The 12151-nt window shown below is 35.2% G+C and overlaps 1 protein-coding gene across 16 annotated transcripts in view; it reads right to left on the bottom strand.

Annotated features, from left to right (window-relative positions):
• The window catches only part of ARAP2 (ArfGAP with RhoGAP domain, ankyrin repeat and PH domain 2), a 188265-nt gene that overhangs the window by 64942 nt on the left and 111172 nt on the right, over positions 1 to 12151 (bottom strand). For all 16 annotated transcript variants that reach the window (XR_014311239.1, XR_014311240.1, XM_082728936.1 and 13 more), the window contains 3 exons: positions 10565 to 10728; positions 5203 to 5415; positions 1767 to 1872 (listed from right to left, as the gene is read on the bottom strand). Coding sequence is in view for 14 of the 16 variants with exons in the window: in XM_082728936.1 (XP_082585062.1) it covers positions 1767 to 1872; positions 5203 to 5415; positions 10565 to 10728 (483 nt within the window). In the remaining 2 variants the exon portion in view is untranslated. The remainder of the gene's footprint in view (positions 1 to 1766; positions 1873 to 5202; positions 5416 to 10564; positions 10729 to 12151) is intronic.

Genomic DNA, 12151 nt, shown 5'->3' with positions numbered 1-12151 from the left:
TTTCTCAGTCTGACTGACTTCACTCAGTATAATATCCTCCAGGTCCATCCATGTTGTTGCAAATAACAAAAACCTCATTTTTTATGGGTGAGTAATATTTCATTGTGTATACTTGCTACCACTTCTTCATCTGTTCATCTATTGATGGACACTTAACATTGCTTCTATGACTTGGCTATTATAAATAACACTGCAATAAACATGGGGGTGCATATATCTTTTTGAATTAGTGCTTTTACTGTCTTTGAGTAAAAACTGGTAGTGGAATTACTAGATTAGATGGTAATTCTATTTTTAGTGTTTTGAGGAACATCATGTTTCCACAGTGGCTACACTGTTGCGTATTTCTGTCCGCAGTACAAGACGGGTCCCTTTTCTCCACATCCTTGCCAACACTTATTATTTTTCTATCTTTTTGTTACTAGCCATTCTGACTGGCATAAGGTGATATCTCATGGTAGTTTTGATTTGCATTTCCCTAATGATAAATGGTGTTGAGCATCTTTTCATGTGTCCTTTAGCCATCTGTCTTCCTCAGAGAAATGTCTACTCAGGTCCTCCGCCAATTTTTAATGAGACTATATGTTTCTCTGTTATTGACTTACAGAAGTTCTTTATATAGTTTGAACATTAACCCTTTATTGGATATGTCATTGTAAATATCTTCCCCCATTCAGCAGGCTGCCTTGTTTTGTTGATAGTTTCCTTTATTGTGCAAAATCATTTTATTTTGGTGTAGTCCCAATAGTTTATTTTTACTTTTGTTTCCTTTGCCCAAGGAGACATCGAGAAAGATCTTTCTAAAGTCAATGTCAAAGAAATAACAGTCTATGTCCTCTTCCAGGATTTTTATTGTTTAAGGTCTCACATTTAGGTATTTAATCCATTTCAGTTTGTTTTTTGTGTATGGTGTTAGAAAGTGGTCCAGTTTCTTTTACATGTAAGCTGTCTGGTTCTCCTAGCACCACTTGTTAAAGAGACTGTCTTTTCCCCATTGTATATCCTTGCTTCCTTTGTCATAGATTGACCATGTAAGCATGAGTTTATTTCTGGACTCTCTATTCTGTTCCATTGCTTTATGTGTCTGTCTGTGTGCCAGTAGCACACTGTTTCAGTCACTAGAGCTCTGTAGGATATCTTAAAATCTAAGATTGTGGTACTTCCCTTTGCTGCTATTTCTCAAGATTGCTTTGACTATTTGGGAACTTCTGTGGTTCCATGCAAATTTTACGATTACTTGATTTTAATTCTATAAAAAATTCTGTTGGGATTTTGAAAGGAATTGCATTAAATCTACAGATTGGTTTAGGTAGTATGGACATTTTACAATTTAATTCTTCCACTCTTTGAACAGAGTATATCTTTCCATTTACTTCTGTCATCTTCAGTTCCTTTCATCAGTGTTTTACAGTTTTTGGAGTACAAATCTTTCCTTTCACTTCATTGGCTAAGCTAATTCCTAAAGTATTTTATTATTTTTGGTGCAATTATAAATGGAATTATTGTCTTAATTTCTCTTTCTGCTACTTCATTATTAGCCTCTAAAAATGCAACAGATTTCTATATATTCATTTTGTATCCTACGACCTTACTGAATACATTTATCAGTTCTAGTCGTTTTTTAATAGATTGAAACCATTTTTAAGATATGATGGGAAATTCACAGCCCCATACACAAAGTTTGCTATGCTGCTTTAAATTTAAGATACAATGCCTTACTGAATGCCATGTTTGAAATGTCTAGGAAAGCTCACGAAACCACTCACCTGTAAAGGTGTTCGATTACAGCTGCCAACGTTGCTCGGTTGACCCCTGGAAGAGAACGTATAAATGCTCCGTACTTTTTAATTCTTTCCTTGTCATCTTGAGTATCTAGATGTTCAAAACAAAACAAAACACAAAACAATCTTAAGCCTAAATTAGTAGTCTATACTACACATCTGCCTTTTAACACTATTTTAAAATAGTATTCATTATTATTTCACTAAGTGATCTAATCGAGTGTCAATAGAATAAACATTCAAACTTCTCTAATTCTGGCAAAGCACTTACATCAACATTATGTGGTAATAAGCTATAGTTCTAATACTTTCTAATTAAAAATGAAGCACTTTCAAAACCCAGGTTTGCATTTTATCCCCCACTTGATGAACTACTGAACTTCAACTAATAGGAATATATTCAATTAAGGACTCATATTGGAGTAAAAATTGAAAGATAAACCAAAAGTACTTTCTTTGGCTATGGAAAGATTTCACTATCTGTTATTTGAAAATGACATTTGTGATTTTCTGTGTGTGTTTGCGTGTGTGTGTGTGAAATCACAAAAATCATACCAAAACTATGAACCACCCCAAAGCTATGAACTGCATCACCCTGCAGATTCATGTAGAGGGCCTCTTACCAACGCTGGTACCTCCAACTCCTTGGAAAAGGGAAGAGGGCAATGGAAGAAACCATGTGCAGCCCTGACAGCTATGACACAGACTTACAGGAGGATGGACCCTCTGTTATGGAGAGGGGGGTAAAAAGGAATTATGCTTCCCTCTCCTAACCTCCTAAGTCAAATATTTGGAGAAACTAGGCCCAGGAACCCCCGAAGTTCTAGACTCTAAAGATGTGTAGTGGTGGTCTGATCTGACCTGCTAGCTCACAGGGGAAATGAAAGGCCATTCTTCAAAGAAATAACTTGTACTGACTTTGTACCTTAAGGAGATTGCACTTAGATATTCCCTTGCAATTTCCAACTACCTTTGGAAACAAGATTTTTTCATTTTCTGCTTAGCCCTACCTATTCTTTTCACAGAAAGCCAGCAGCACATTAATGATTCTTTAAAAGTACACGGTCACTTTTAAAGGGCACTAGGATCCCAGGGGAAGTAAGAAACTCTGTGGCACATTTTTGAAGTACACTCTTATTCAAAACTGTAACTGATAGCTCTTTTGTACTGATACAGTCTGCATGGAAGGTCTATGAAAGTAAACATGATCATGTTGACTTAAATGTGCTAGTAGATGACCCTCTAAAAACAAGAGTGGAAAACACCCAAATTATATTCAAAGGACTACACTGGAAGTGAATGAAGAATATCTATCATCTCTAGTACAATCCAAACACTGACCCTCTTCTCATCCAGTTTCTAACTGTAATGGTATTTACTTAATAAAATGTAATTAATTCTATTACACTTATAAGAAGTCATGCTATTAAAGCACATATTCACAAGTCTAATAAGGATAAAATAGATGATATTTTCAAAGTAAAGCTTAAGCAATTTGAAAGTAAAACTTAAGATAGATTTCAGGTCATAGAGAAAATACAAAGAAATGTTCAGCTAGCCACAGACATCAGACAATTTAATGGTGTTCTTAGAAGAACAGATCATATATCATATAAATAGGTGGTATGACACTGTAAGGCATTCTTTGCCTCAGCACACAGGACCCTAGAGAGCTCTCCTATGAGGTCACCCAAAAAGTTCCAGTTTATTCTTGTCAGATCCAACACAAGGCACTTCTGACAAGTCAGGGCTATGCTGGATCTAAAAGCAAATAACTTTAAGGCTATCTGACCTCGTATCCGAAACCTTCTCCAAGAAAATTCTCAAAGAATTCACATTCAAGTAAAAGATAAACACATTCCTCTTTGACATATGCTACTATCTACCAACTACCTCCTCCTGATAGATTGACAACATTAAAGACATCTTTGTCATAGAACCTGATAATTGAACAAAAGCCTCAAATTTTTGATAACTGATTTTGTAACAAAGATAAATTATAAGCCTTTATTGAGATGCTATAAATAATTTCATAGTTATAAATCACAAAGAAATGTTTCTGAAACAAAAATGAGGGTGGCAAGATAACTGGACTTAAAGAGATATATTATCTTATTCCGTATTTTATATCCTATATAATTATGCAGTCAACTCTCTTTTTGATTAGTTGAACCTATTGATTTGAGCAGCATCAGGAGGCAAACAAAAGGCTTCTGAATTGGGCAACTGTGAAAAGCTTTAATAACAATCCTACTCCCTTCTTGCTGACACTAATACAGATCATTCTTGGGATAATTTTCCAAACTGTCGATGTTTTATGACATCATTTCCACATTAACCCCTTAAGTATCACGTTTATACTTTAAATTAAACAAATACGTTCACTGAAAAAGCCTATTTCTCGATAGAAAAGTGTCATATAGTCAAATTCAAAGGCCACTTTTGCAAAAATCCTAAAGAGAATAAATGTATAAGTGAGAAATATATTAGTAAATTATCATAAAAATTCAATGACAATTTTTTAATTGAAAAATTAAAGATTGAAAATCATTGAAAATACTGTAGATATAGGAGAAAAGCTAGTGGTTTATTACTATAATAAGGATTACATAAATTATAGGTGTAGGACAAACACTATAAAATACATAAAAATAAAAATAGTTCTAAGGGGAGGGTATGTGCTTTGGTGAGTGCTGTGAAGTGTGTAAACCTGGTGATTCACAGACCTGTACCCCTGGGGATAAAAATATATGTTTATAAAAAATAAAAAATTAAAAAAAAAGAAAGAAAAAGAAAAATGGGATTAAAGGTAATGCTTACATTTAAAAGTCTTCATTTTTGTAATGTTTCTGTAAAAGGAGTTATTTTGAATTAATGGATATAGATGCAGGTTTTACTGAATCAATTTAACCCAGTAAGTGATTAAATAAACTACTTTTCTAGGGTCATTTCTTAAATAGGTTCTCTTACAGTGTAGCAAAATTGTCTCTTTTTTTTAATTAATTAATGAAAAATAAAGAAGGAAAGAGTTAAAAAAAAATACTGTTATGAACCCCTACAGAGGTAGAGTAAATGATACAGGCAAAGAGCCAATGAGGGAATGGGATAAGATCCAACTTATATTACACCTTTAATTTTAATCTTAATGAGAAATTAATAGCATACATGGACCTGACCATAAAACTTCAAAGTTAACACAAACACTAAGAAATCTGAAAACTATGAATTACTTTAATATACTACTTAGCAATTATTACTAGAAATTTCTTTTGAGGTAGTTACAAATAATTGATATTTGCACAATTTCTGTTCTAAGCCATTATGTACATTGTTCCTTTCAATTCTCAGATCAAAGATTTAAAAGATATAATTATCAAGTTAGAAGACAAGCATTTATTGTGTTCTGTTTTATATGTATTACCTAAAGCAGAGATCCAATACGGATAGAGCTCCTTAGTAAGAAGTGCGTCATCAATGTCAGAGAGAAAATTCTTCAACACGCCAGTCACATCTTCAAGCTGATGCTTTCCTGCTCTCAATTTAAAGCTTCTTGCATCTTTTTTGAAACTCTCCAGAAGTTCACTTATGTGCAAAGGATCACCATTCTTTTGATAGATATATTTGCATCCTAAACCTTTGTTTAAAAAAAAAATTATATGAAAAAAGTTGAAAATCAAAATCCACTCTTAAACCTTAGAAACAGAACAAATTTTGTGTTGGGATCTTGAGCAAGACAAAATCATTATCCAAGAGTTGATAGAAACACACATGAGGGAAAGAGCCTCTCCTGCCCACTAATTTAGGTATTTAAAATGTAAACCTGATGAACTATTTCAGCTTGATCCTCAGCTGTTAGCAAGCCCCTAGTTAGCCCTTCCCTCAGTTTTTCATAGTATCTGCAATATTTTTTTTTTTTTTAAACCAAAGGTGCGCTAGCTTCACTTTGTCTCCCGGAATTCAAGCTTGTCTCCAGCTTCACCAGTAAACAGACTCTCTGGTATAATTTTTTCTTAACCCTCTGCACTCATATTTGTATATTAATTTCTGCCTATTTCACATTTTTTTCTTCTTCTAGATGAAGAGTTGGGTCATGGGTCATATCCTTTGTTTTGTTTAGCTTTTTGTTTTTTTGAGGCGGGGGAGAGGCAGAGAGAGAGGAGGAGCGAGAATCTCCAACAGGCTCCAGACTCAGCACAGAGCTCAGTGTGGGACTTGATCTCAGGACCCTGAGATCATGACCTGAGCTGAAATCAAGAATCAGATGCTTAACCAATGGAGCCACCCAGGCACCCTGAGGGTCATGTCATCTCCTTTACAAAGTTATTGGTTCATTAAGTGCCCCATGTAAGCTAAAGGGGAGAGGTGAGGCTAGTAAGAAGAAGAGGAGTAAAGAAGAGTGATGGTAATGATGATAATGCAAAAATAAATAAATTAATTATTTTAATTAAATGGTAACTTTGCCCCCCTCTCAGATCTCTGGTTTCTCCTCCTTCCAAAACCATGCTGAATTTCCTGTATTTATTCTTCCTATCATTTCACCCTCACTTCTGTTCATCTTTGAGCCACAATCTTGCTTCTGTGCCCAATCCCCATGCAATTGGGACCACCTTCATCAAGAATACGAATGACGGGGCGCCTGGGTGGCTCAGTGGGTTAAGCCTCTGCCTTCAGCTCAGGTCATGGTCTCAGGGTCCTGGGATAGAGGCCCGCATCAGGCTCTCTGCTCAGCAGGGGGCTTGCTTCCTCCTCTCTCTCTCTGCCTGCCTCTCTGCCTACTTGTGATCTCTCTCTCTCTGTGTCAAATAAATAAATAAAATCTTCAAAAAAAAAAAAAGAATACCATTGACATCCTATTTTCTATATGTTTTCTTGTTTTTATCCAATGAGAATCTCCTGCAGTATTTGACATTCAAATGAATCCATGCTAAAATTCTTTTAATTTCATGGTTTTTGTGACATTATGATCACATATCTTCCCCCCTTTCCTCTATGATGACTCTTCCAGTCTTCTAGATATATTACCATCAAGCATTTACTAAAGATTCCAGAAATTCATCAAGTCGCCTGTCTTCCTGACTCCCCCACAAAATTCTCAGGGTGAACCCAACTTTATCACTTCAACTACTACATATACATTTTCACCTGGGTTTTCATTTCTAAGATGTCAAGCACACACACACACACACACAGGCACAAAACTGTCATGGACAAATCAAAAAAATCTGAGGAATTAATAAGTCTCCTGTCCCATTTGCTAGGTCACCTACCAATCCCAGTATGTTCTTTATCTTGTTCCTGTATCTCAATACATGGAAGTGCCTTCTCCCTAGTCCTTTGTAAGTCAGAACTTTTCTTTCTCGCTTACAATATTAAAGCGAAACAAAACAAATGTCACATACATTTTTCATCATAACCTTGTTCTCAAAAGTGTCCCCTTTCCTTCATCTCCTGTACTGTTTGTTATTTTTTGCACTCAATTCCTCACTACATTTTCACAACACCCACCCCTATTTTTAGGCAACCCTCCAGTCCACCTCCACAGTGATAACAGCTTGATCTGAGATACAGGTCTGCTGGTATAACCAACATACTTAAAAATCTGTGTAAAAAAAAAAAAAAAAAAAAATCTGCGTACCACCTTCCCACTGCCTAGATGGCAAGTTTGAGTGCATACTACAATATTTAAGGCTCTACACAAATAAGCTTAACCCTCCTGTCTCCTTTCTCCCATTCTTCCAACATTAAGCTCTGGCCACATTTAATTACACAAAGTTTCCTCAAAAGACAACTTCCCTTATGACTCTATACATGGGCATACACTGTTCCTCCTCCTAGAAGTCCTATTCCCTTCTTCTGAATAGCTCCTACTTTCTCTTAATCATGGTAGGCACCACATCTCACCCATAAAGCAATGACTACCCCTACTCCAGGTGAAATTCACCTCGTACCAACCGCTGACTCTCTCTACCACAGAATTTTGTACACTTGAGATGCTAACTGCCTAGTTGTTTGCCTTTGATTCAAAGGTCTATAAATACCTAGAAGGCAAGGGGCATGTCTTATTCTCTGCATACAGTTAACTACACTGTGACTAGAACTTAGTAAGCATTCAATAAATGATTATTTAATGCAAGAATACGCAACTTCTACAAAAACAACAAAAAAAATTTGACTAAGTTTTTGAGATCTTGTGCTTCTAGTTGAGTAAATTTCTAATAGTGAGTACTCAAATAAGTTAACTGCATGTGAATTTAAACAACTTTGTTTACATAAATTTCCCTGAAAAAACTACTATAACTCATTAAAAAAAATTAAACTCTATAAATTTGACTGTAAAGTTGGTCAAGATCAAACCTTGACACTGTGAGCATAAAAAATTGGTCTTCAGATTTTATTTATTTATTTAAAATATTTTATTAATTTGAGAGCCAGAGAGCACAAGCAGGGAAAAGAAGGCGGCTCCTGATGCAGGGCTTGATTCCAGGATACTGGGATCATGACCTGAGGTGACCGCAGAGCATTTAACAGACTGACCCATCCAGGCGCGACTGGCCTTCAGATTTTAATATATAGGTCAGGAAGTTCAAAATAATTGCAATTTTGTAAAGCTCTGAATCAACCGCCTGCATTCTATTAATCACAGGGCATTTTGTTAAGTGCATATAGTATCTTTCCTTCTATACATGCTGGTAACATTGTGATTTCCCCATGTTCTGCTCATTAAAAACAAAACAAAACATAAAAAGTCTTTCGTTGGCTTTATTACTTTAATATGCAAGTTAATGTACCTTATGCCAGTATTACAAAATAGTTTTAATGTATGAAATTTGGTTGGAAACAATCTAATGCTTAATGATTTTAAATTCAAAGAAACACCACAAACTTCTGATTTCCCTAGAGAAACAATAAATTGGATTCACTGGAGCTAGTGGAGTTATTTTAATCATTTCTCAGCTTAAGAAAGACCCTCTGCCATTATGAAACTAACATGATGTGAAAATTCCCAATGAGGTTATGCTCTTGCTAAAACATAATATGTGTGTAATTCATTTATACCTACGAAATTCAAGTGCACTAATAAGGAATGACTAATAAATAAAGACAATAACCTTCCTCCTCTCCCATTTTCAAATGAACAGATGATTACCACTGATAAGGAGAATACAGGCATACTATCATAGGAAGGAGCTTCATAGAGTAATAGCCAAATAATGTGATTACATATATATTTATGCTAGATATATAATTCAAATATATATAATTCAAACACAGTGAATCTGAGTATCAATAATAGTTGTACTTGAATTACATGTGAAATAAGCAAAATACTTAAAATGGAATTCTCCCCAGAAGAAAATAGGTTAATATACACACATTATAATTTCGAAAAATTGTTTTCTTCATAGCCTGTTATTTTTGACATTTTTCTCTTATTAGTTTATTGTCAGTTCTCATACTGAAACCCATGATTCATGGCTTTGTCTTTAACTTTTTACTCTCACTGCTATATTTCCAGCACCAAGATCAATGGCTGGCATTCAGTGGACAATAAATAAGTAACAAACTAATAACACAATATTTTACAGCAGCTCTCTCACTCATTATACCTTCTTTTCAAATTAAAAACACCCAAGGACACTTCTAATATTGAGAGAACAAAAATAAAAGTTAATTGCCTTCCAAAATATAAGATCAATCATTTTACTTTTCCACGTTTGTAATCTAAATCAATGACACTTATCTATAGATTAACAGGTAGAAAACATTTTTACATTAAAAATATAGTTAGGGGCGCCTGGGTGGCTCAGTGGGTTAACGCCTCTGTCTTCGGGCTGAGGTCATGATCTCAGGGTCCTGGGATCAAGTCCCGCATCGGGCTCTCTGCTCAGCGAGGAGCCTGCTTCCCTTCCTCTCTCTCTCTGTCTGCCTCTCTGCCTGCTTGTGATCTCTCTCTGTCAAATAAATAAATAAAATCTTAAAAAATAAATAAAATAGAATATAAAAATACAGTTAAACTTCTACCTTTTAGAGTATTAAGAAAATATGAAACAAAGAATTTGAGGAATTCAAAGTAATTTGAAAATAAACATAAAAAATCAAATCATACTTTACTTTTCAGGTATATCTAAAATACTATCATAGAGTATTAAATTAAAATGAACCTAGACCATACATGGTCAACCAGTTACCTTTTACTTGGAAGCTATTCATGAAAATGCCTGTTAAAATTAAGTCAAAACTATTATAATAACCATAATTCTTAATGTAAACACGTGAACAAGAGCATGCTGAATGAAATAAATGTACCCACACACTTGAATATATGGCACCAAAAGAATCCATTCTTTCACAATATTGTCCCACAGTTTACCACTTCCAAAAACATAATTATGAAGCAACACTTTGTCTTCCCCTTCACTTTACTGAAAGCTTAAAATCTCTGAAAAAATATAGTCTTCAGTCTATTTCTAATATACATCTTACAGATTGTTTCAAAATGGTATTTAAAATACCATATTTTTATGGAATGGTATTTTTATGGTATTAAAATACCATATTTTTATGCACATGAGAAAAAGAAAATAGCAAAAGTATGTTATGTAATTTGAATTTTATTGGGAGAAAGAATGGCATTTGGCTGAATAGTGACTATGTTTTTATTTTTCATGGATGTACTTACAAATATCAAGAGCCCTAGTGCAGTCCAATGGAGATACCACTTAAAAACTCTAAGAATGATACTATGAGTTCTGTGGGTTGAATAAAAACTCTGTGATACTCACCATACTGTGTAACAAATGCTATACAGCTGTTCACAATAATGGGGACGTCATTTTTGCTGAGCTGCTGATCCTGTAGAGCATTGCCATCTGTACCTGCTGCTTTCTCAATTGCGGTATGCCAGACTGTGAAATCCAACTTGCTATGCCCATGGATGTATAATGTTCTGTAAAGTTTAAAAGCATTTCAAATTATAATTTGGGTGTTGTTTTTGTTTTTTTTAAGGTTTTTTTTTTTTTATTCTTACTTCTAGACAGATGATCCTTAATACATATAAATGTGATCTTGTCTCATCCATGAGGAGAAAAACCCTCCGTCCACCATTAGCTCCCATTCGAGCTCCCTTTTGCCTGTGTAGTCACATCTCTCCAGGAAGACAGGAAGTTCTCTGAATTCATGGTCTCACCTCCCTTACATTTCCTGACCCCTTTTATTTTGTTTCTGAATATGTGAACTGAAACTACTGTGGCCAGCATCATGGGTAACTAGATTTTGCGGCTACATTTTTCAACATTTTTAGAACTGTCAATGATTTCATTTCTTAAGAAAAAAAATACATTCTTAAGGAAAAAAAAAATACAATTTGTTCTGGTTTTTCCTCCTGTCTTTCTGGTCACTCGATTTCCACACAAGCTCACTTCCTCTTTTTGAACCTCAGAGCACTCGCATGAACTCCAAGGACTCTGCAGAGACATGTCATTCATTCAGGTCAGTGGCTTTGTCCCTCTCCTGGGGGTGATAACCACAAATCCCTATATCCAGGTTATATATGTATCTCACAGATCAGGTCTCCATGTGACTGAAAAGCAAGAGCATAAAGCAGTCAAGAGACTGGAAAATCACCTCCCAAATTCAAATTTTCACTCTGCACTTAATTCCTTTGTGACCTGGGACAAGTTACCAACCTTCTTTGGGCCACAGTTTCATCAGTGGCAAAATGAAGGTAATAATAGTACCTCCCTCAACACTCAATGAATGTAACATTAATAACTAAGTAGTAAAAACCATTATACTAATTAATATTAATTTTTGGACACCCTCATCTTACTGTGCCACAACTATCTCAAAACTTTCTCTTTCTCATACCAAACAGGTACTAAAATTATCCGCTTATCCCACCAGAAATTTAGGATTCATTTATTTATCTCTCTCTCTCTTTTTTTTTTTTTTTTTTTAAGAGACAGAGGGTGTGCATGCACACACCTAAGTTGGGGGTTTGGAAGAGAGAATGTTAAGCAGGCTCCACAACCAGCATGTCCCACACAGGGCTCAATCTCATAACCCTGAGCCACTCAGGTGGCCCAGGATTAACTGATTTTAAATTGGTTCCTGTCCCCGCCCATCCCTATCACTGCCATCCCAATTCTGCTGATTCTTGTTCCTCAATATATTTACTCTGTTTCCTCTCCATTCCAGCACTGTTTGATTTCAGGTCTTCACACTGCTCCTCCTAATAAACCTCCTTTCCCACTTCTCCACGTGGCTCTCTAATCTCCACTCCTCAGGAGTGATCTAATATGCAAAACTAATCTCAAGATTGAGAAATGAAACTGATAGAAAGAAATAGAGTTAAACAAAATAATGAGACA

Source organism: Mustela nivalis, assembly GCF_964662115.1.
Source record: "Mustela nivalis genome assembly, chromosome: 4".
Classification (NCBI taxonomy): domain Eukaryota; kingdom Metazoa; phylum Chordata; class Mammalia; order Carnivora; family Mustelidae; genus Mustela; species Mustela nivalis.
Note: the sequence above shows the minus strand (reverse complement) of the source record. Positions and strands in the feature narration are given on the sequence as shown.